The 24,936-nt window shown below is 39.8% G+C and overlaps 1 protein-coding gene across 1 annotated transcript; it reads left to right on the plus strand.

Annotated features, from left to right (window-relative positions):
* Nucleotides 1-18,130: 18,130 nt before the first annotated feature.
* On the plus strand, nt 18,131-20,555 carry LOC147605523 (arabinogalactan O-methyltransferase 2-like). Its single transcript, XM_086793477.1, has one exon. The coding sequence runs from the start codon at nt 19,039-19,041 to the stop codon at nt 19,906-19,908; it is 870 nt and encodes a 289-aa protein (XP_086649603.1). The 5' UTR covers nt 18,131-19,038; the 3' UTR covers nt 19,909-20,555.
* The last annotated feature ends 4,381 nt before the right edge of the window (nt 20,556-24,936 follow it).

The raw sequence follows: 24,936 nt of genomic DNA on the forward strand, positions 1-24,936 counted from the left end.
TGATTTTCTACATCAAATTTGGAGTTTGTTGGCTATCTTGGAGTATCTGGAACATTCATTGGAGTGTGGTTGAGCTGAGGAAGGCTCATTTACAGATTTGAAGTGTGCGGAAGGTGCACATTGAGCAGACATGTCGGACAATCTAGTTCAGATTGTTGGTGAAAAGCTGGATAGGAAGAACTTCCAGGCATGGAAGTACAAGATAAAGGGTTTCTTGAAAGGAAAAGGATTTTGGAATCTCATTACAGGTGCTGAGCCAGAGCCTGCGTTACCTCGGCAACCTACACAGCAGCAGCTTATTGCTCATAAGCAATGGTCAGAGAGAGCATTCAAAGTGCTGCATTATTTGTCTATATGCATTTCTGATGCTATGCTCATACACATTCAGGATGCTGAGAATCCCAAAGATGCATGGGATACTTTGGTCAAGATGTTTGATACAGATACGAGTGCTCGCAAGTCTCAATTGTGACAGCAGATACACAATGTGAAAAGGAATAAAAGGAGCATACATGATTATGTGCAAGAAATCAAGAAGTTTGCAGATGCATTGGCCACAATAAATGCCCCCATGCCTGATGATGATTTGGTGGATATTACCTTGCGTGGTCTTGGCAAGGAATACAAATCATTTGATACATCTATCTTAGTGTGAGGAGTACAGGTTTACCCGACTTCGATGAGTTGGTTTCCCTCTTGTTGGTTGAGGAAATCAAGCTCAGTGATTCATTTCTGGATGCATCTACTAGCCATGATGATGGCAGAAATCAAGCTTTCTACTCGCAGAGAGGCTTTAGAGGCAGGGGGAGATTTGCATCACGTGTTAAATTTATCAACATTTCAAATTTTGGTAATCTTAAGTAGACGCATTAAATTTTGGTAATCTTAAGTAGACGCATTAAATCCTATTTATTGTTGGAAAAAATAAAGTAGAAATACGTAGGGTGGGCTTTCGAACTCGCTTAGCCCAAATCCATCATAAATGCTAGCTTCTCTTTTGTTACTCCTTCAGAAGTTCAACTATTTTGGCTATTACTTGTGGAGTCACAACGAATAGGAATTAAGCATTTATGAGAATTCAACTTGCTAAGTAGCGTGTGGGAAGCAACTGGACGTGGTGGTAATGGTCGTGGATGGCAGGATAGGCCTCCACAACAGAATTTTCAGCCTTCATATGGTGCTCGAGGTGGTCGTGGATATGCACCTCAGCGAGGCAGAGGTACCCCCGTGGTCGAGGACGTTGGCAAGGCCAACAAAATTCTATGCAAGATGTGGAATGCCATTATTGTGGCAAATATGGTCATATGGCGAGAGATTGTTTCCGCAAACAGAATGATTTGAGAGGGGGAAGAACACAACGTGGTGGTCATTATGGTGGAAACTATGCACAACATGGTGGTAACTATGCATCAAGTAGCAATGATGGAACTGCAAATCATTTGTTTGCCATGAAGCATGTTGTGGGTTCTATGACAACAAATGCTGAGAATGATGATACATGGTATATGGACTCAGGAGCATCAAATCATATGACATGCCATGGTGAATGGTTTGAGCACATGAAGCCAATGGATGTCAAAGGCTATGTGGAAACAGGTGATGATACCCAGCATGTCATTACACATGTTGGAAGTTTACCATTGGTCATGCATAATGGTCAGACAAAGTCTATGTCAGATGTGCTGTATGTGCCTTCGATCACTAAAAGCTTGGCCTCAGTTGGTCAAATGGTAGAACAGGGATTACAGGTTAGATTCAATGTGCTGTATGTGCCTTCGATCACTAAAAGCTTGGCCTCAGTTGGTCAAATGGTAGAACAGGGATTACAGGTTAGATTCAATGAGCATGGATGCTTCGTTGAAGATTTTAAACATGGATGTAGAGTGATTGCTAAAGGCAAGAAAGAAGGAAGATTGTTTAAGCTGGATGCTAGAATTCTTGAGCTAAAATCAGCCATGTTCTCAAAGAGCAGGAATGTGGTACAGGACATTGATATGTGGCACAAGAGGATTGGCCATGTCAATATACAGAGATTAAAGAACATGCAAACAAGAGGCATTGTCAATGGATTGCCTAGGTTCAAATATGATGGACATTGCATTGTCAATGGATTGCCTAGGTTCAAATATGATGGACATATGCATGTTTGTGAAGCCTGTCAGTTTGGGAAGCAGGCAAGATTGAGATTTCCTAGAGAAGGAAATATGAGTAACAGGCCACTTGAGATAGTACACAGTGATGTATGGGGTCCCGCACAAAACCCATCTATCAAAGGCAGTTTATACTATGTTACATTCATTGATGACTTTAGCAGGATGACATGGATATACTTTCTGAAAGAGAAGAGTGAAGTGTTGGAAAAATTCATGGATTTCAAAGCTTTTGCAGAAAAGCAGTATGGCTGTTGGATTAAATGTCTGAGGACAAATGGAGGTGGTGAATACACCTCAAAAGTTTTTGAGCATTTCTTGAGGAAGCATGGAATAAGGAGACAATTGACTTGCAGGTATACACCTCAGCAGAATGGTGTGGCTGAGAGAAAGAATAGTGTCATATGTGAAGTGGCAAGGGCAATGCTTAATGAAAAGAGCATGCCAGATTACTATTGGGCAGAAGCATGTGCTACTGCAGTATACATATTGAACAAAACACCTACAACAGCCATTCATGGAAGCACGCCAGAGATGCGGCTCACAGGTTACAGGCCAGACATTGGACATCTTAAAGTTTTTGGATGCATAGCTTATGTACATGTGCCTGATGAAAGAAGAAGGAAGTCGGATCCTAAGGCAGAGAAATGTGTATTTGTGGGATATGCACAGGATCGAAAGGCATACAAATGCTATAACCCTCAAACTAGACAAGTGGTCATCTCACGTGATGTGGTGTTTGATGAGCTTGCTAGTTGGTACAAAGCAAAAGATGAGGGTGTTATTGAGTCACTTGAGGCAGATGTGCCTGTGAACTTGCCATCACAAGCAAGTTCTAGTTCTACTACTATGTCTGGGCCAGCAGAGTAGCAGTGTACGTCCATGGTCAGGACGTTTGAGGCATGAGAGTGTAAGCACTGGGAGTAGTGCTATGGATAAAGGCAAAAAGAAAGTCGAAGGAATTGGAATCACAGGATATGAGTCATCTAGTTCTGAGAGTTTGGATGAGGAGCTTGGCATACATGTTTTACGCACACCTGGTGCGAGGCAGGACAGATATGTGCCACCACATGCTAGAGTTACAGGTGTACAGAGTGACCCGCAGGCATTGCGAAGATCCCAGAGAGTCAGATATCCTGTTGAGACAGATTGACATACAGAGATTTTGCTATGCACTATGCATATATGACATCTATGGTGAAGCATGTGGAACCTACATGCTATACAGAGGCTATTGGAGAGCATGTATGGGAAAAAGCAATGGATGTTGAGATGGACGCATTGGTCCATAATGATACATGGGACTTGGTTGCACTACCAAAGGACAAGAATGTTATTGGATGTAAATGGGTTTACAAAGTGAAGTGCAAATCTGATGGTTCTATTGAAAGACATAAGGCAAGATTGGTAGCAAAGGGTTATGCACAGACCCAAGGATTGGATTATGATGAGACGTTTAGTCCAGTGGCTAAGATGGGCACAGTGAGAGCAGTCATTGCTATGGCTGCAGCTAATGGCTGGGAAATGCATCAGATGGATGTTAAGAATGCATTTCTGAATGGAGATCTACAAGAGGAAGTATACATGGCATAGCCAGAAGGGTATGTACACCCTAGATATCCTACTCACGTATGCAGGTTGAAAAAGGCATTATATGGTCTGAAGCAAGCACCACGTGCTTGGAGTTATAAGATGAGTAGATATCTTATCTCACTTGGTTTTCAGATTTCTACAGCAGATTCTTCACTGTATGTGAAGAAGACACAGCATGGGATTGTTTTACTAGTCATCTATGTGGATGACTTGATTATCACAGGTGATCATGGTGCAGATGTGATGCATGTCAAGAAAGCTTTGAGTGGGCAATTTGACATGAAAGATCTTGGTGAGTTGAGATATTTCCTTGGCATTGAAGTGGTGAAAGATCATGCAGGTACTTGGTTAGTACAGCGCCAATATGCATTGGATATGTTGGCAAAGTATGGCATGACAGGGTGTAACCTATGAGTACACCATTGGAGCAAAATGTGAAGTTGCGGGCTGATTATGGCGAGGAATTGGATGATCCTTCTATGTACAGGAAGATGGTTGGTAGTCTCATATATATGACTATCACACGCCTGGATTTGAGTTATGCGGTGGGGCTAGTCAGCCAGTTTATGCAGAGCCCCAGGAAACCACATTTGGATGCAGTGAGACGCATCATGAGATATGTGAAAACCACAGCACATTATGGTTTATTTTATGAGAGTGGTAAAAGCTTGGACATACATGGCTACACAGATGCTGATTGGGCAGGTAGCGCATATGACAGGAGGTCTACTAGTGGATATGCTTTTACACTTGGAAGTGCCGTGGTGAGTTGGAGTAGCAAGAAGCAACCTACAGCTGCTTTATCCAGTACAGAGGCTGAGTACAGAGGTGCAGCCATTGCTACTTGCGAGGCTATATGGTTAAAGAGTCTCTTGGCAGATTTATGTGAGCCTCTTGATGGCAAAGTTGTCATACATTGTGACAACATGAGCAGTATACAGTTGGCAAAGAATCCAGTGTTTCATGCGAGGACCAAACACATAGAGGTCCATTATCACTTTGTCAGAGAGAAGGTGCTGGATGGTACAGTTGATCTTCACTATGTGAAGACGAGCAGGTGGCTGATATCTTCACGAAGCCACTTAGCAGGGAGAAGTTCGAGTACTTCCGGACTATGTTGGGAGTACATGGGATGAGCTTGAGGGGGAGTGTTGAGAGCCTTGATATCCCAAGCTCATCTACATCTTCATTGGCAGTACATCATGAGCTTGAGAGGGGCTGTTGAGATGCAAGCTCGATGTCAGTGTGAGCCAGCTATGCTATGTGCTAGCAGATTAGGTAGGAACATGTGTGAGACATAAATGACCGCGTGTCCAGCTGGTCATAGTGTGTGGACATTAGCTAGGGTTAGTAGAGTGTGGACACAACTCATTGTGTGTTGTGTGGATTATGGATTACCTCCATGCTTAAAACGTAGCGTATTATGTAGGTAATTTCGAGCTATACTAGGGCCCAAGCCATACAGCCACTCCCTGCCTAGATATACGTCTGCTCTGGCTAAGTGCATGACCTGAAAGTCAAGCGGAGCCTCGTAGTCCTGCATAGATAATGGGACCCCCAATACTACGGTATTCCATACCGTTTTGTCATACCCGTTGGCTAGGCCAACAGTATACTCATGATCGCTCTGGGTTTGAGTCAACTCCAACTTCTTACTAACGAGTAGTTCAAGAAGTTGTGGCTAGCTCCATCATCGATAAAAACTGTGACTCTACGGCCACCTATGGTGCCATACATGCGCACCATGTCATGCGGACCTACAATAGGCTGCCACATCGCTGGTGTCGCTGAACAAGCATGATGCTCTTCACAATGACACATTGTCACCTCTCGGAACTCTGCGGAACTGAGAGGGAGTCTCTGCACTATATGCAACTGCCTAGAGGATTTACCATGTTTTTTGGGCTCATTGCCACTCGTGCTAGCTTTAGGCTTTGGACACTCAGCCTTCATGTGCCCTACATCGTTGCAATTAAAGCAACGATTTTCCTTTCATGCTTTAATATACTGCTGCCATCAAATATCTACGCATACTTAATTGCCTCTGCTAAGTCTTTAGGCTGTAAGGGCTCTACGTACTCAAGGTAATCATCTTTGAGGCCTCTTTTAAAGCCTCGCAATGTCTGGAATGCATCGATCCCCTTTAGCTTGAGTACTATCTCCCTATAGTCTGAGAATGCATCGATCCCCTTTAGCTTGAGTACTATCTCCCTATAGTCTGAGATGTACTGACTCAGGGATTTGTTCTCCATCGAGCACTTGTCCCATAACTCCCATCTTCTCTCTGCCTCATTAACAGGCAAAAACTCTTTTCAAAACATCGTTTCAAACTCCATCCAAGTGGCAGGACGAGTCAAACTCATCCACCACTTGTACGCTTTGCCAGTTTTAATGAGAGGCTAGCCTCTACGGGCTGTATCTGGCTAGGCTGTTGCCACCGCAGCGCGTGCAAATCTGACCACTTCGCTAGAAACATGTTGACTGAGTCCTTGTTTCTATCCTTCTCCTCGCCACCAAAACTAGGCGGCTGCAAGTCTTTCAATAATGACGAAGCTGTCTCTACGGACGGCCCCGCAGGCGCATCGGCCTATACTCCTACAACCATTGGTGAAGCTATGCTCACCCTTGTCGTAGGAGCTCGGCTACCACGAGGAGTCGGAGTACTAGCCAAGGCGGCTGTTAGTGCATCTAACCGTGTGGAGATGCTCTGTAGCATCGTGACTAGGTCAGCCTGGACTTTACCCATATTGTTCAGTTTTGCATTAAGATATTTAAAAAGTCCACTAAAGAGCTCCGTCTCTGCCAGGACGTCGACAGGGTCCAATAGGTCATAATCATCGTCGTCATATTCCAAGAGGTCCTCCTCGGTCCCCTCGGCAACGTCGGTGTTCATGTCATCTGGCTCATCGGCTAGAAAGGGGTCATCTGCTATTGCAGCCGCTGCGGGCTCGCTGGGGTCCTAAGGCAGGGTTAGCAGACGAGGAGGGCGCTGGCGGATCACACGTGATCGACGAACGCACTCCGGACCAGACAACGATTGAGCGTATATGGCCTGACAATTCGGTCGGGGTCAAACCCGCGACCGAGGACAAGAGACCTAAAAACCCTAGAGAAGTAAAAGGTGATAAAAAACAGGAGCAGGATGTAACACACACAAGAGAAGCAAACCCTAATCCATATCCATCAACCATAAAGAAGGAGAGAAGCCATAGTCACCATCTCTCTCACACACACAAAGGGGAACACAACATAGTGTTATGTCCACACTACAAAGTAAACCTAATGTAATGTCCACACCACACATGACCAGCTGGACGCGGTCATAAACACACCACACGATATCTATCTACCATACTGTCACTCTGTCAACAGCACCCATGTGCTATCCTCCAGCTATATACGAGCTTGATATTTCAACACTCCCCCTCAAGCTCGACATGTCCATCTCTAGGACTCACAATCGAGTACGGAAATACTCAAACTTATCCTTACCAAGTGCTTTGGTAAAGATATCTGCAACCTGCTCATCTGTCTGCACATATGTCAAATCAACATGCCCATCTAGCACTTTCTCTCTGATGAAGTGATAGTGGACCTCAATATGTTTGGTCCTGGCATGATAAACTGGGTTGCTAGTAGCAAGCTGAATACTACTCATGTTGTCACAATGAATGACAACTCTCATATCACTCTGTATCCTGACATCATCTAGCAACTTCTTCAACCACATAGCCTCACATGCAGCTATGGCTGCTCCACGATACTCTGCCTCTGTGGTAGATAAAGCAACTATAGGTTGCTTTTTACTGCTCCAACTCACAGCTCCACTACCAAGGCTGAAAACATAGCCACTGGTAGATCTCCTATCATATGCACTACCGGCCCAATCTGCATCTCTATATCCATAGACATGCATGTCTTTTCCTGCCTCATAGAAAAGACCATAATGCGCGGTAGTTTTGACGTATCTCAGAATCCGTCTCACAGCATCCAAGTGAGGTTTACGAGGACTCTGCATAAACTGACTTACCAAACCAACTGCATAACTGAGATCTGGCCTCGTAATGGTCATGTAGATAAGGCTACCAACCATTTGCCTGTACATGGTGATATCATCAAGCTCATCACCCAAATCAGCCCTAAGCTTCATGTTTTGCTCTAATGGTGTCAACATGGGTTTGCATGCTGTCATACCATACTTTGCCAGCATGTCAAGTGCATATTGCCTTTGCACCAACCATATACCCTTGCCTGTTCTAATCACCTCAATGCCAAGAAAGAACCTCAAATCACCAAGGTCTTTCATATCAAACTCTTTGCATAAAGAGGCCTTAACCTCATCAATGCCTTTCCCACAATCACCTGTGATAATCAGATCATCAACATAAATGACTATCATCACGATACCATCATGTGTCTTCTTTACATAAAGTGAAGAGTCTGCATTTCCAACCACAAATCCAATACTGACAAGATATCTGCTGATCTTGTCACTCCAAGCACGAGGTGCTTGTTTCAAACCATAGAGTGCTTTCTTTAACCTGCAAACAAAAGTCGGATATTTTGGATGTACATAACCTTCTGGCTGTTCCATGTACACCTCTTCTTGTAGATCACCATTCAAGAAGGCATTTTTGACATCCATTTGATGTAAAGCCCAACCTTTTTGTGCTGCTAATACAATGATAGACCTCACTGTAGCCATTTTAGCCACTGGGCTGAAAGTTTCATCATAATCAAGACCATAAGTTTGTGCATATCCTTTAGCGACCAGCCTTGCCTTATGTCTCTCTAGGCTGCCATCTGACTTGCACTTTACCTTATACACCCATTTGCATCCAATTGCATTCTTTCCTTTAGGTAACTCAGCCAATTCCCATGTATCATTTTTGTCCAAAGCATCCATCTCTTCATCCATGGCTTTCTGCCATACATGCTCTCCAATAGCCTCTGAATAGCATGTAGGTTCCACATGCTTTACCATAGATGTCATGTATGCATAATGCATAGCAAAATCTCTATATGTCAATCTTTCCACTGGATATCTGACTCTCTGGGATCTCCGCAATGCATGCGGGTCACTCTGTACACCTGTAACTCGAGCATGTGGTGGCACATATCTGTCCTGCCTAACACCAGGTGTGCGTACAACAGGTATCCCGAGCTCCTCATCCAAACTCTCTGAGCTAGAAGACTCATAACCTGTGATCCCAATTCCTTCAACTTTCTTCTTGCCTTTATCCATAGCACTACTGCCAGTGCTAACACTCTCATGTCTCAGACGTCCTGACCACGGACGGACACTGCTACTACTCTCAGCTTCTGCTTTCTGCTGCTGGCCCAGACATAGTAGTAGAACTAGAACTTGCTTGTGAGGGCAAGTTCACAGGCACATTAGCCTCAAGTGTGTCAATGACTCCCTCATCTTTGGCTTTATACCAACTAGCAAGCTCATCGAATACCACATCTCGTGAGATGACTACTTGTCTAGTTTGAGGGTTATAGCATTTGTAAGCCTTTCGATCCTGTGCATATCCAACAAATACACATTTCTCTGCCTTAGGATCCAACTTCCGTCTTCTTTCATCAGGCACATGAACATAAGCTACACATCCAAAGACTTTCAGGTGTCCAATATCTGGCCTGTAACCTGTAAGCCGCATCTCAGGCGTGCTTCCATGAATGGCTGCTGTAGGTGATTTGTTCAGGATATACACTGCAGTAGCACATGCTTCTGCCCAATAGTAATTTGGCATGCTCTTTTCATTGAGCATTGCCCTTGCCACTTCACATATGACACGATTCTTTCTCTCAGCCACACCATTCTGCTGAGGTGTATACCTGCATGTCAACTGTCTTCTTATCCCATGCTTCCGCAAGAAATGCTCAAATGCTTTTGAGGTGTATTCACCACCTCCATCTGTTCTCAGGCACTTAATCCAACAGCCATATTGTTTTTCTACAAGAGCTTTGAAATCCATGAATTTTTCCAGCACTTCACTCTTCTCTCTCAAGAAATATATCCATGTCATCCTGCGCTGAAGTCATCTATAAATGTCACATAGTATAGACTTCCTTTGATAGATGGATTTTGTGCTGGGCCCCATACATCACTGTGCACTATCTCAAGTGGTCTATTACTCATGTTTCCTTCTCTAGGAAACCTCAACCTTGCCTGCTTCCCAAACTGACAGGCTTCACAAACATGCATATGACCATCATATTTGAATCGAGGCAATCCAACTGACAATGCCCCTTGTTTGCATGTTCTTTAATCTCTGTATATTGACATGTCCAATCCTCTTGTGCCACATGTCAATGTCCTGCACAATCCCATTGCTCTTTGAAAACATGGCTGAGCTCAATTCTGGTATGCCTGCATCCAATTTGAACAACCTTCCTTCCTTCTTGCCCTTGGCAACCAATCTACAGCCATGCTTAAAATCTTCCACAAAACAGCCTTTCTCATTGAATCTGACTTGTAGTCCCTACTCAACCATCTGTCCTACTGATGCCAAACTCTTTGTGATGGATGGTACATATAACACTTCTGACATATTTTTCACATTTCCATCATGCATCTTCAAAGGCACACTGCCAACATGTGTTATAAGATGCTGAGTATCATCTCCTGTGACCACATAACCATTTGTATCCAATGGTTGCATCTTCTCAAACCACTCACCATGACATGTCATGTGGTTTGAGGCACCTGAATCCATATACCATGACTCATCTCGAGCATTCTGAGAATCCATTGTCCCCATAACATGCTTCATTGCAAAAAGATGGTTTGAACTCCCATCATTGTTACTAGTAGATGCATAATTTCCATGTTGTGGTCTTCCATTCCTCGCATCATTCTGCTTTTTGTAACAATCTTTTGCCAAATGTCCAAGTTTGCCACAATAGTAACATTCAATCCCATTCAAATTTTGTTGAGGACCTTGCCATCGTCCTCTACCACGAGCACCTGCTCCAAATCTCCCCCTATGGGATTGAAATCCACGTCCTCCACGTGATCCAAATGATGACTGTGAATTCTGAAAATTTTGATTTGATTGTGGTTGAGTAGACCTATCATTCCAACCACGTCCTCCACGGCCTCGAGGGGTAAATCTCCCCCTGCCTCGAAAGCCTCTAGATGAGTAAAAAGCCTGATTCCTTGCATGCTCATCATTGCTTGACGAGGATGCACCACCTGTAACACTCATACCACCAAGGCCAAGCTTCAATTCTTCCACAATGAGCAAGGACACAAGCTCATTAAAGTCTGGCATTCCTCCCAACCTTACTGAGATGGAAGTGTCAAAAGATTTGTATTCTTTGCCTAAACCACGCAATGTGAGAGCAACCAAATCATCATCATCCATCGGGGCATGGATCGATGACAAGGAGTCAGCATAACCCTTGATTTCCTGAACATACTCATGTATGCTCCTATTCCTTCGTGTGACACTGTGAATCTGTTGCTTCAGTTGTATCTTCCTTGCACCAGTGTCTGTCTCATACATACGGCACAATATACCCCATGCTTCTTTCGGTGTATCTGCATCTTGGATGTGAATAAGCAAGGCATCTGTTACACATATTGAAAAATAATGCAACACCTTCGAAGACCGCTCTACCCATCGCTTGTGAGCCAGTAACTGAGCATTATTTGGTTGAGGAGGTAAGTATGGCTCCGGATCTTCCTCCGAGACAAGACTCCATAAACCTTTGCCTTTCAAAAAGCTCTTCATTCGAAACTTCCACACTTGAAAGTTAGTGCGATCAAGCTTCTCGCCAACAATCTGTATCGGACCATCTCCCATTGTTGCAAAAAAATAGAGTAGATGTACCCTTTCGATTACAATGTACGAAGTACCTGTAATGCTCCAAATCTCTCCAAATCACATCAAATGCTTGCAAATTGTGTGCATTAACATCCCACAATGATTCACCAACAATGTACACTCGATCAAAGTTGAAATCAAATGAAACTCCTTCACAAAAAAATTTCTGGTTTTTTTTCTCGCCAGTAAATTCTCGCTAGTATAACCAGTCAAGATTATGCTCTAAATCCTTCAAATCTTGTCCAAATTCAATGATTCAACTTGCATTAGCTTCCCAACACATTGCTCCAACATATCCTAGAAGGGTTTGATCCAATTCTTTAAGGGGAATGAGAACCACCAATTTTTGTAACCTCTGGTTTGAATTTTTCTGCACCTGTCAGGTACCACCTCTCACTAAAATTGCTCTATCTCCTTCAAATCTTCTCCAAATCCAAAACTTTTTGATTCAAAAGTTTAGCAACTCATAGGACTTTACTTGTACCAAAGGAATTAGGCCAATTTGATATAGACAAAGATTAATGCCTTGATTAAAAATGCTCTGTTTCTGGACAGAATTTCTGCAAACCTGCACACCTCTGATAAATCACTTCAATGAGCTCCAAATACATGAAATGAGCTGCAACCAAGCATCACAAGGCCTTAGCAATGTCTTTGCTAAACTCTCCAAGCTTTAAAGCATTCAATTTGGTGTCCAAATGAGTGAATTAGACCAAATTCATTGCAAACTTTTCAAGAAACTCTTCCAAAAAACGCCGCCTTCTCTTGGAGCTCTAGGAGAGAGGGGTAATCACTAATGAGTGGATAGGTCTCTTAGCAATGACCTAATCTATCATGGGTATGAAGGGTTTGACTCAATTTTGAGTAGAATTGCCACAATTGATCCTCCACCGGGCATATGTTCTCTGTTTTTGTAGAGTCCAAAAAACCAGAATTTTTTCCTTCACAAATTGCCTGTAATGCATCAATTTTCATGCAATGGTTTGCTCCAGTGTTGCTAATACATGTGCCCTTTCACAATACATGAGAACCTCTGTGTTTCCTTTGTATTTGCACCAATACTTTTGACAAAATACATTCCTTCACAAGCTTTCCATGAAAGCTTCAAAACCAGAAATTTTCTGCTTGCTTTATGCACTTCAATCTTCACTGAACTTGCTCTTTGATACCTGCAATCCGCAGAGGGGGTCTTGCTACACTCACCAATGGTCCTTAGCTCTCAGATCTGATGCCGATGTGTGCTCCACAGCTTCTCCTTTGCTCCAAGCTCCAATGGCTTCCTTCACAGCTTTATGCATTAAGATCTTTTCATGCCTGGTTTACATGGAACGGTTTAGGGATGACACCACCCATCTCTTGTTAAGAACAGCCTTAAACCCTGCATCCAATTTCTTATAAATCATAGCATAGGATTCAGAGCTAGTCCCTACCTTGTCACATATGCCTTGAGCATCTGCAGCTGTGAAGGTATTGCTTACCTCCTTCAAGCATACTCTTGCAACAACAGCATCACCAATGGTTTTGAATTTGGGGTTTTCCAATGCATACTTCACCATACCTTTGCTTAAGACCTTTGCAATTGCATCATCAACCACTTCACTTGGGTTGGAAAACATATTCTTCATGTTTTCACATTGTGCATAGACCTGCCGATTATATTGCCCACTCCCTCTGGTTAACTCATGAAGTGGTTTGAGCAACCTCACACGCTCACATGCTTGTTTGGTTTTTGTTGAGGGTCCAACAACAACAGTCTTTGCTGCAAGCATTGCTGCCACTTTTTGTTGTCCTTCTCCAAACCCTGCATTTTGCAATGCAGTTTTGCATTGTCTACCTCAACAACATGCATCGCATTTTCCATAACATGCATCACATTTTCCATAACATGCATCGCATCTCTTGCAGATTCTGATACTCTCTCTCCTTTTCACTTAGTGATTTTGTGAGCTCCTTAATCCTTGCATCCATGCCCATCATGGTGTGCTGAACAGATGTGTAAACACTATGAGGTTGCATTGCTAGCCTCCTAGTGTATCCTAATAACTATGCATTACCTTCACACACATACTTAATGAAAGATGTAAGCCCACTAAATTGTGGTCTTTGGGTAATTGGATCGGGTGGATAAATACACCCCTCAACCCAAAGATCAACATGTTTTTTCCCTGCATTTCTGTCTTGTTGCATTATCTCTGGTTGCTTTTTTACTACTTGTCATTCTCTTGTCTAGCGGTGCATACTTGGCCTCCAATTGGAAGTGAATGTCTCTCTTCTTGTTCCGGCCTACATCCTAAAATTAGCATTTGGACAAAACATAGCTATTAAGTAAAAATTAGCTCTGGAGAAAATACAAATATTAACAAAAAAATAGCTTTTATACATTTGTACAAATCAAAAATTTAACCAAAAATAAGATTATTGAACACAACTTTAACCAGATATAACTTCAATATGATATAGAACTAAATCATAACTTGTAATCAAAATAACACACTTGTTTCACCCAAATAACACAGAAATAACATCATAAATGAGAAATAACATTATTGAACATAGCATATAGACTCCAATATATCCTAAAACTAAATCATAACTATTAATCAATAATTATATTTCACACACTTGTTTCACTCAGAAAATCACTAATAAACAATCTAAATAACACAAAAATAGCATCCTTAAACTCAACTATTATCTTCTATTTTACACATGACTAAATCACATTTAGAACAATAAGATGGTCAAAATAGAAAAGAAAACAAAATAACTCAGAAAATATTAAACCATAACAAAACAACATAACAGATAACAAGATGGACATACCTCCATTACTCTCTTGTTCTTTGATTCTTTTACTCTCTTGTTTCCAAAACTAAATCAATACTATTAATCAACAATTATATTTCACACACTTGTTGCACTCAAAAAATCAGTAAATAAACAATCCAAATAGCATAGAAATAACATCATTAAACTCAACTATTATCTTCTATTTCACACATGATTAAATCACATTTAGAACAATAAGATGGTCAAAATAGAAAATAAAACATAATAACTCAAACAAAATTAAACCATAACGAAACAACATAACAGATAACAAGATGGACATACCTCCATTGCTCTCTTGTTCTTTGATTCTTTTGCAGAGATTAATGAGCAAAAAGATGATTGAAGGGGAAGATGAATATGTGGTTCCAACTAAATGGTACCAAATAATCAACATACCCTTCAATTTCTCTGTTTACAGAAGAGAAGAAACCCCATGATTGAGAAGATCTAAACTCATCAATGTGGTTTAGGAGGGAAAGAAATCTTTTGAGCATATCTACTAAAGAAAACAAACACAGATTTGAATTTTCTCTTTACAAAGGAGGGAAAGTGAAAAACCTAAAGCAATATCTCATCAAAGCAAACTAAAATCACCCTAAACTAAAAACCTTACTTTTCTTATTCTAAAAAATCTAGAGAAGTCTCTAAATGAAGAAAAAATTCATAAACCCCTATATACTTAATGAAAAATGACGAAAATTAACAGTCACACTCTTAGAGCATAGAGGTAGGCGTGAGTAAAAAGAAGTTTGAAAATGTGATGTCTACATCAAGTTATTTCATTTTTTAACTTCTCCTATTTTGAAATACGTAAATGCAATTTTAGAAGCTAAGAAGTCATGTGGGTATTTAAGAGTGTCACATCTTAGATGCTTCACGTTTTTAGATCAAATAGAATATTATTATTTCATATTTGAGAATTTTGAGGACAAGTGGTCATAACTTTGGAGATAGGGTACTACAATAAAATAATAGGTGAATCTCTTTTAAAAACAATATATAGTTGCGCAAAAAAAATAAAAAATTCCCAAAAGCATTTTGAGAATTTGGTGTAGCTTTACTATCACTTGATGTTTTTCTTTCAAAAGTCTCCACATCAATGGATTCCGCACCTAATATCTTCAACCTTTGAATCGGAATTTTCAAGGCAAACAAAAATTCAATTTTAGCCTTCAAAAATACTCTAAATAATGATTTTTCGCTAACGAGTCTAAGATACCTTGTATACATAGTTATGTCCTCGAGGGATCCATTCAGGCTTGATCTTTGAGACGAGCATTTTGAATGTTTTTGGGTATTTTGGATGTAAAAAACTTGCAAAAATATTTATTCGTCATAAATTACATGTAAATGGTGAAATATTTGCAAGTCTCATCCCTTTCCCGTCAAATTTGACAGAGCGAGGGTGCCCGTCAAATAAGTAACATTGGATTTATTATATCAAAACCCTATACATCCCACGTGCATTCAAGGGGTGTCTTTTTATGAAATGTAACCATTTAAAACGACCCCTTTTTCTACACAAACTTACATTTTTTTCAAAATTCATTAAAAAATCCCTTATGTAGCCATTGGACTCGGCCTGAGTAGTAAAACACTTGTTCGATCATCATCTTTATTTTTTTGAAAAACCTTATTTACATACATTTCTACAGATTAACCTCAAATTTTAAAAATTAGAAACCTCATATAATTAACTCCCATAATACACTTGTACATCTTTCTTAAAAACTACAAAAGTTCAATGCTAGATTATGTACAACAAAACCACTACATGAAGTTTGTGAAAACATATATAAAAGTATTCTTTTGAAAGGTAGTTTCATGCATATAGTACCTATGAAAATAATATTTTAGTCTTTATTTAAAAATAAGTGAGAACAATGGGAGCCAATTTTCAAATGATTAAGTTTTGCCTTTTGACTCAATTGCTCTTTTTCTTAAAATTCAAAATTCAAAATAATCCAACTTAGTATCTTACTTTGCCTTTAACTTTTTCTTCCCAATCATTTCTTCTCTTTTTTACATAAAAGCTTGCTAGCTTTACTTTTCTCTCTTCCTATCTTCCCCCAAGAAGGAAACCCATGTGGAAAATTGTTTTCATTATTTTTTATTTTAAATAACATCATAGAAATGTGTACATTCTTTAAAAAAAAATTAAAACTCCATATGAGATCTAAGTTTGTTGTTGTGTCCCACATAGACTTACCATGCTTTACTTTACTATTACAATAAACGACAAGTATCATAGTTGGAAAATAGGGCATATCTAATCTTGTTTTTTACATTAGTGATGTCAAAGAAAATGAGAGAATCTTCATTGGAGTCAGTAAAGGCAAGTCATACCAAAAGTGTGAATGATTAAGTGGGGTCAAAGAAAAAGGGAGCATCTTCATATCAAGTCGTACTAAGAGTAGATGGACTAACATTTGCTGAGATTGTAGCCCATGCAAGACTTAGGGCTAATTTCCACACAACCAACACTCATAATAACGACTGAGGTTACTAGCATTTTTTAAAAAACCAGAAAGCAAATCAATTATTAATGATTCCCATACTAAACAAGATTAGAAATCGCCATGGTGTAAGTAAAGCAGGGTTCGCTTTATCTTAGAGCTTGTTCAACTTTGGGAAAAACCTTTTTAAATTTGTGAGAGAAGGAAAAAAACATCTTCAAATATTACAAGTTTTAGTTATATTTTGAAGAAAATATAAAGAAAATGCCTATTTAAATTGGTAATTACCTCTTCAACTAATGGTGAAAAGGTTTAATGTAAGGTTCAATATAAATTATTTCCCGAACCGTTAAGTAAAAGAATTCGAAACAATTACTGCTGTCAGAGCAATAGAAGGTTGTTAAGAGGGTAGGGCAATAGAAGGAGGTTGTTAAGAGGGTAGCCATGAAGAATAACAAATTTATCAACATTTCAAATTTTGGTAATCTTAAGTAGACGCATTAAATCCTATTTATTGTTGGAAAAAATAAAGTAGAAATACGTAGGGTGGGCTTTCGAACTCGCTTAGCCCAAATCCATCATAAATGCTAGCTTCTCTTTTGTTACTCCTTCAGAAGTTCAACTATTTTGGCTATTACTTGTGGAGTCACAACGAATAGGAATTAAGCATTTATGAGAATTCAACTTGCTAAGTAGCGTGTGGGAAGCAACTGGAAGACTAAGGAGACTTACGAGTGATTAATCGATTAGGTCAGGTTTTGTCTCGAGACGAGGGCAAGATTTAAGTGCAAAAAAACAAGGTCTCACGCGAGGCTCCACCGTCCACCTGCAACAAACTTGTAGCTTAGTATGGTGATTAACTTTTCCACTCAACTCTTAGGGTGTTTACACACTAGAGTGCAACCCATCCTAGAAAAAAAGGGAGCCCCTGGATTACTTGCTAACACATTTTTCCATGCCCTAAGTTCTGGACATCCCAACCCATCCTAGAAAAAAAGGAGCCCTTGGATTGCTTGCCGACACATATTTCCATGCCCTAAGTTCTGGGCATCCCAGTCAACCACCACGTCAAAGTTAGTCTTCCTTGCCCTAAGTTCTCGACATCCTAGTCAACTGCCACCCCGAACCCATTCTTCTTTTGCTCACGGACGGGCAAAGTTGGGTCGTAACAAATTGGGCAGGCACTTTTCAACCAATCAAATGGTTTCTTCGAAAATGGGCAAAGGATATGAATAAAGAATATTTAAAATTGAAAAGTCACATAAGCAATTATGGCATTTTTGAACCAATCACATTGGGCATGACCAGTGGTACATTTTTAAAAAAAAAAGTTCACATGCCTAGATCATGTTTTTTAGACTCAACGGTGTGGTGATTAACTTAGGGGATCAGGATCATGACTCATGATTTAGGAACCGTTCGATTGAGATTGATGGTCCATGTTACCAGACAGCAAACCCTCATTGATGCTTAGGCCATCCTCTCTTCCTTCTTCAAAAACCCAGCCTAACAGGCCATAGCCACGCCCAAACCCTACTTTCTCTTCAACATTAGACGCCATAGCCATAGCCGATCTTCACCATGTGCTCTGCTGAATTGAACCCCATCGCCAACTCCATATCCATGTCATCACGAATGCCATAGCCGACCACTCATTCGGATTCTTCCTTGCCCTCCCCTCTTCCATAGCCAAACCCTAATTTGGCCTCATCCATTTTCTCTGGCATGCTGCGCACAACCATAGCCTAATGCTGGGAACAGCCGTAGCCAAACCCTTGCAACCTGCTGAGACACCATAGGCCCCATGTATAGCCAAACCCATGTCACCTTGCAGACACCATAGCCAAAACCCTTATCCTTTGTGCTCAGTCATAGCCATACCCTGCCTCATGTTCTCTTGCATTCTGGTGAAGACCCGCCATAGTCATTGCCATTGCCATGACATCGCTTTTTGACTCCGTTACTGGAAGCGGAAGTGTGGCTATATTCATAGCCATAGCTGAACCTGAAGGCTGACTGTGTTGGCATAACTGCAGTCATATCTGATTCTGTTGCCAAACCAGATCGCCATAGCAATAAAAACAGAGCAGTAGCCGTAGCCACGACCGCATTACCAGACAGCCATATCCGTAACAACGGCAAGGGTTCGCACCTGTCTTCCTATTCGAAACCATGGCATTCTGGCACTTTACTGTTCGTCCTGCCATTGGCAGGTTCTGGCCACTCTTCATCGTCCTGTTCATGGCCATTCTATACCTCGTTCAGAAGGATTTGCCCATGTCCTGGAACCCGTGCCCCAACGATGCAAGAAGTCTGCAGTCCCACATAGAAAAACCATCCATGGCAGATGCCTCTGCTAGCAAACCCCTCCCTTACTCTGTCTCCCTTGCCTTGGTGCATTATGCCACCTCAAAGGTCAGACCGCAGCAGACCAAACAAGAAATCATGGTGACAGCCAACATTTTGAGAAGGAGAGCCCCCTGCAACTTTCTGATCTTTGGGCTAGGGTTTGACAGCCTGCTCTGGAAAACCCTAAACAATGGAGGGAACACAGTGTTTCTCGAAGAAGACCCTACCTGGATAGAAGACATGGCTCGATTGAACCCTAGTCTGCGGTCTTTTCATGTGAATTACACAACAAAGCAGTCTAAAGCGGAGGAACTGCTCGCATATGCGAGGAGAGAGAAGAAGATATGCTCGCCGGCCATTGATTTGCTGCAGTCAGGCTGCAAGCTTGCGATGAAAACTCTACCTGCAGAAATTTACAGGACGAAGTGGGATGTGATCATGGTTGATGCGCCCAAGGGCTATTTCGCAAAAGCTCCCGGCAGGATGAGTGCCATCTACAGCTCTGCGGTGATGGCGAAGGGGAGGGAGAAGAAGCAGAGCACAGACATTCTTCTTCACGATGTGGATCGTCCTGTGGAGAAATCCTTCAGCACAGAGTTCTTGTGCTCCAAGAACCGCGTCGAGGCTGTGGGCAAGCTCTGGCACTTCCAAGTCTACGGTGAAGGCCCCTCTCGCAGCTCAGAATTCTGCTGAAATCCTCTTCAAAAACCACATGCATCTTTGAACTTTATATAATACAATGTCTAAAGGTACCTATATTGTTTAAAAAATAACATTTGAGGAAAAAGTATTTGATCTTCCTTGATCAAAACTCCTTTGATTGGCCGGTTTTATAACTAAAAATATTAATTTTCATCAGTTTTCTTCAAGACAAGGTCAAAGTTCAAGTGGTTTTCCTGAATTTCAGCTGGTTCAAGATACACAAAAATGTCGGTGTTTCCGAGCACCACCGGCCATGGCAACTTTTGTCTTTGCTATGAAAAACATGAGTTGCCATGTCCTGAAGCAACAAAACCTATCATCTGGCTTTGCAATTGTCACGTGGCCCATTCTCCCGAGGATGCAATTCCATGCTCGAGTACATACTCTCTTGGATCAACACACACAAGCCAAGTTTCTTGTGAGGACGTGTGGCATTCATCTTGTAAGTTTGAGCAATGGGGTTGTGCCCAATATTGAATGCAAGCACGTCAAACATAGTTCTTGTTTGGTCAATGCACCAGATGGTGCATTCGTCCATGAGATTAATTGATTATTGAGCAACAAACATTGGTCAAGAACGCTTTATGCAATTACATTCTTTATAGTCTAGTTGAAAGCTTGAACAATATTGAATGCAAGCACGTCAAACACAGTTCTTGCTCAGTCAATGCACGAGATGGTGCATTCGTCCATGATATTAATTGATTATTAAGCAATAAACGTTGGTCAAGAATGATTTATGCAAGTACATTCTTTATAGTCTAGTTGAAATTTGACATGTTGATGATGCTAAGAACTTGTGTGTGGATTCAATGTGCGCCTTGCATAATCTAGGAGCAGATAAACAAAATGGACTGCATGGACTATCGTAAATCATCTCCCAAGCAACTAGTGTAGTAGGTTTTTATCACCACACGAATGCCAAGCTAGTCACAAGAGAACGTTCCCTAGTGAATGTTGAGAGTTTAGAGCTTGTGGTGTACATGCAAAGCTTGAGATTCTATGTTTCTCTTACATAGAAACAACACCACAAACACCACATGTTGGCACATTTCAATATAAGTAAAAATGTAGTTACATTGGCAAGACCATGTTTGACGAACATCCCATGTGCCCTTCCCCCATTTAGAACAATGTTTTCAATGTTGAAAGTGTAGAGAATGAATGCTTTTTTATAGCACTGCATAACATGAAATATTGTACTTACCTTACCCTAGGCTCAAACTCTTTTCTTTTCTATTCCTTTTACTTATTAATCGCTACTACGTAGTTTCCTCTTTCTATCTCAAATGCCTAAAATACAACAAATTACAATAACCATTAGGGAATATAAAATATTATAAAATCAATAAAATTTTATAAGAGAGATTATGGAGAGAGAAAGAGGGAGTGAGAGATGAAACATACATAAGGAAAAAATAGAGAGAGAGAGAGAGAGAGAGAGAGAGAGAGAGAGAGAGAGAGAGAGAGAGAGACAGGGAGGGAGGGAGGGAGGGAGGGAGGGAGGGAGGGAGGGAGAGAAGGAAAAAGAAAGAAAACTATGTAACACAAGCTTTTTAATGTCTCCTTTTTGTTCCAAAAATAAAAAGTCTTGCATACCTAGCTGATTCAAATGTAAAAACATGCAATCATTATTTAAAAATCTAATGAAAAGTTATATGGATTTAATGTTTCTATTAAATTAAAAACCTTAGGAATGATTATCAGAAAGGTTTCAATCCAGCTAGCATATTTTGATGTCACTATAATCATATCTATGAGAGAGCAAGATTAAGCTTATGTCTTTTTTTAAAACTCAATGTATTATTTTTGTTGCTAAAATACATTGCAATTTATTAATCATGAACATTGAACTGACTAAAGCAACCTCTCACTAAGCACATGGCCATTCTATCAAGCTGAATACCTTCAACAAAACTTTTTAAATTAGTTTGTAACACTATTTGTGGTTAAAAATTGACAATGCTAATTTTAAAGATACTTTGGTTTGCTTTTTAGACAAGTAATTTTGTTAGAGACTGCAATGCAAATGCCAATGAATCAATTGTTGGACTGGAGATCAATGTAGCAACACACAAACATAGATGCAAAAAGCAAGGAGAAATATATGGAAGCACAAGACTTAAAGTAGATTGATGATATATCATTAAGTTGACCAAGATTTAAACAAGTTGACCCAAAATATTTTTTCCAAGTCTAAGATTCTTTCAAATTCATTTGCCAAGTATTATAAACATTAAGGTTTGACAGTTTTTCAAGTACTACAATTTAGTATGGTCAAGATAATAGAAGATCCAAGAGCTAAATGCAACAATTTGTCAAGACTCGTTTAATAGATTTTGAGAAAAAGATATACATGACAACTAATTTTTGCAAAGTGTTGATTATTCTAAAATTCACATTTTAAAGCAAAGAATAACAAGTATAGCAAAAGATTAGAAATTTAAGAACTATAAATAGTCAGAGAGACATTATAACTTTTGTATTCAAGTACTAACATTCATCTCAAGACATCCAAAGAAAATTTAATTTGAGACAGAAACTATCTCAACCCTTACAAGGATTTACATTTACAAGATAAGTAACTAAAAGAGTTCAAGATGTTATTTACTAATCTATGATTTGGTAGAAGGACTCCTTGATTTTAGAAGAATTTGATTACATTTATTTCCAATCTTGAATTTGATTGAAGAATTTTCAAGTAACAAGTTTAAAATTTATTAGTATAACGGAATATGTCGTTGAGATGTGAGTTTCAAGGGAAAATGGCCCTTCCATCTCAATCTTATGTTCCTAATGAGTCTTTTATATGGAGTTAATCTCGTCGTATGGGACACTTAGATTGATTTTATGTGAATACTCTAGATACATTTATGTCCAACAAGCATTTATATGTGGAATGCACTTTTGTGGTATGGGACACTTAGACCTATTTTACATACGATTACTTGATTGGATTTTGAGAACATATTTACTGAAATACAAGATCATGTGTTCAACATTTATCATGAAGTCATCTGCTCATATAAATATGCAACTGTTGAGGATAGTTGCAACCCAAGCGAAAGGGAATGCTATGAATTATACATCCATCAATTTATTAGGGAAATTATATTTTTAGTTCTTGGAGGGGATGCCCATGTGAACTATGCCCATTTTCCTTTAATACCAGCTAAATTATCAATGGTGGATGGATTTCCATGTGTGGGTGGAATCCCATGTGTTTATACTCACATTGTATAAACTATTTAAGAATAAAAATATGACAAATATAATAAATAATGTGATCTATTTGCAAAAAATTCAAAGCAAAATTTGTGCTTGCCTTCACTGTTAAATAGTGTGTTGTCAAGGTTACCCTTTTGCTTGAAATGATTACCATTAGTTGTGTATTAGGCCATGATCTTCTTCTTCTTTTTTTGATGGACAATACCTAGAAAATATCTATGCTTACGACACGTATAACATTAAATGATATGTTGCTTGGATTCAGTCTTGTTAGTTAGACTTTGTTTGTCAATTTTCTTAATGTCTTATCCTTCTTTGATCTATTTTTCCTTCCCCTATACAAACGTCACAAGATTTTCTTCTCAAGAATCTTGTTCTTTTTGTATAAGAATGCACCAAGAGAATCGATTTAGTCTAGAACAGCCATGGAACATTGTGGAAATTCTACAAGAAAATTAAAAAATTAGAAAAATGTTAAGACATACGTATCTTGTATGGAATAGCATCTTGTCCCAAAAGTACACTTAACTGAAAATTCTTGTCAAATTAGCTTGATACAGAAAAAAAAACAAATATCCCAAGGCAAAATCCATACACTTTTTTTTCCCAAAAAGAGAAATAATTTATTGCAAGGAGCAAGAAAAATGAAAAGTATACTCATTATATATACATATACATACATACATACATATATATAATATCTATGTATGTATGTATATATGTATGTGTGTGTGTGTGTGTGTGTATGTAGGTATGTATGTATGTATGTATATGTATATATATCTATGTATATATGTATGTATGTATATATATATATATATATATGTATGTATGTATGTATGTATGTATGTATGTATGTATATACATACATACATACATACATATACATATGCATATGTGTGCATGTATGTCTATACATGCATATATAAATACACGTGTGTGTGTGTGTGTTCAACTAAATAGTAGTAATGAATCTCTAAGAAATAGTTAGAAAACCTATGTTAATTCAAAAATTTATGAGCCTTAATGGAACCTCGAAAATGTAACACAAACAGCAGTGAGGAGAGATTGTTCTTGAAACTTACTTAAGGAAAAGCTGTTGGAAATAGGGTTGCAGGAATGCGCACACACACACACACACAGTGGAGAAGCTCAAGGGAGCACACAATGAGATGATAGATAGATAATGAATGTGTGTTGTACAAAAGATAATAAGTATTCCCCAAGATGGGTGTATACTAGCACAAGGGAAAAATCTCCTAAAGAGGGAATGTGTGTTGTACAAAAGATAATAAGTATTCCCCAAGATGGGTGTATACTAGCACGAGGGAAAAATCTCCTAAAGAGGGAAAAAGTGCCTCAGCTGGTCCTAGTGTGTTCACACACATCACTACCAAATATGGCTACAAATCCCCCTAGGAGTGATGATGTAAATAAGGGGGTGAGCTGGCACTAAAAGAACATAGATTTTTCACGCTCTTTGGACTGTGAACATAGATTTTCCACGCTCTTTGGACTGTGATAAGGAGCCCATAAACTTACTTCCCAAAGGGAAGTAAGTTTAAAGCTTTGCAAAAAGCTTTAACTTCTCTCGTGGGAGAGCCTTCATGAACAAATTTTCCAAGTTGTCCTATGTTAGCACATAAATCAAGTTGATTTCCCCTATAGAGCATCTCTCCCTAACATAAGGATAGTGCACCTCAATGTGCTTTGTGTGAGAATGAAAAACTGGATTCCTCGCAACTACCATAATGCTCTAACTATCAGTGAGAACGATGGTAGTGATTGAGG

The sequence above is a fragment of the Cibotium barometz genome, chromosome 59 (genome assembly GCF_041138505.1).
Source record: "Cibotium barometz isolate CiBa-2024 chromosome 59, ASM4113850v1, whole genome shotgun sequence".
NCBI classification, from domain to species: Eukaryota; Viridiplantae; Streptophyta; class Polypodiopsida; order Cyatheales; family Cibotiaceae; genus Cibotium; species Cibotium barometz.

Coding starts and splice junctions, on each gene's coding strand:
- LOC147605523 (XM_086793477.1), top strand. CDS start 19,039: ATGGCATTCTGGCACTTTACTGTTCGTCCTGCCATTGGCAGGTTCTGG.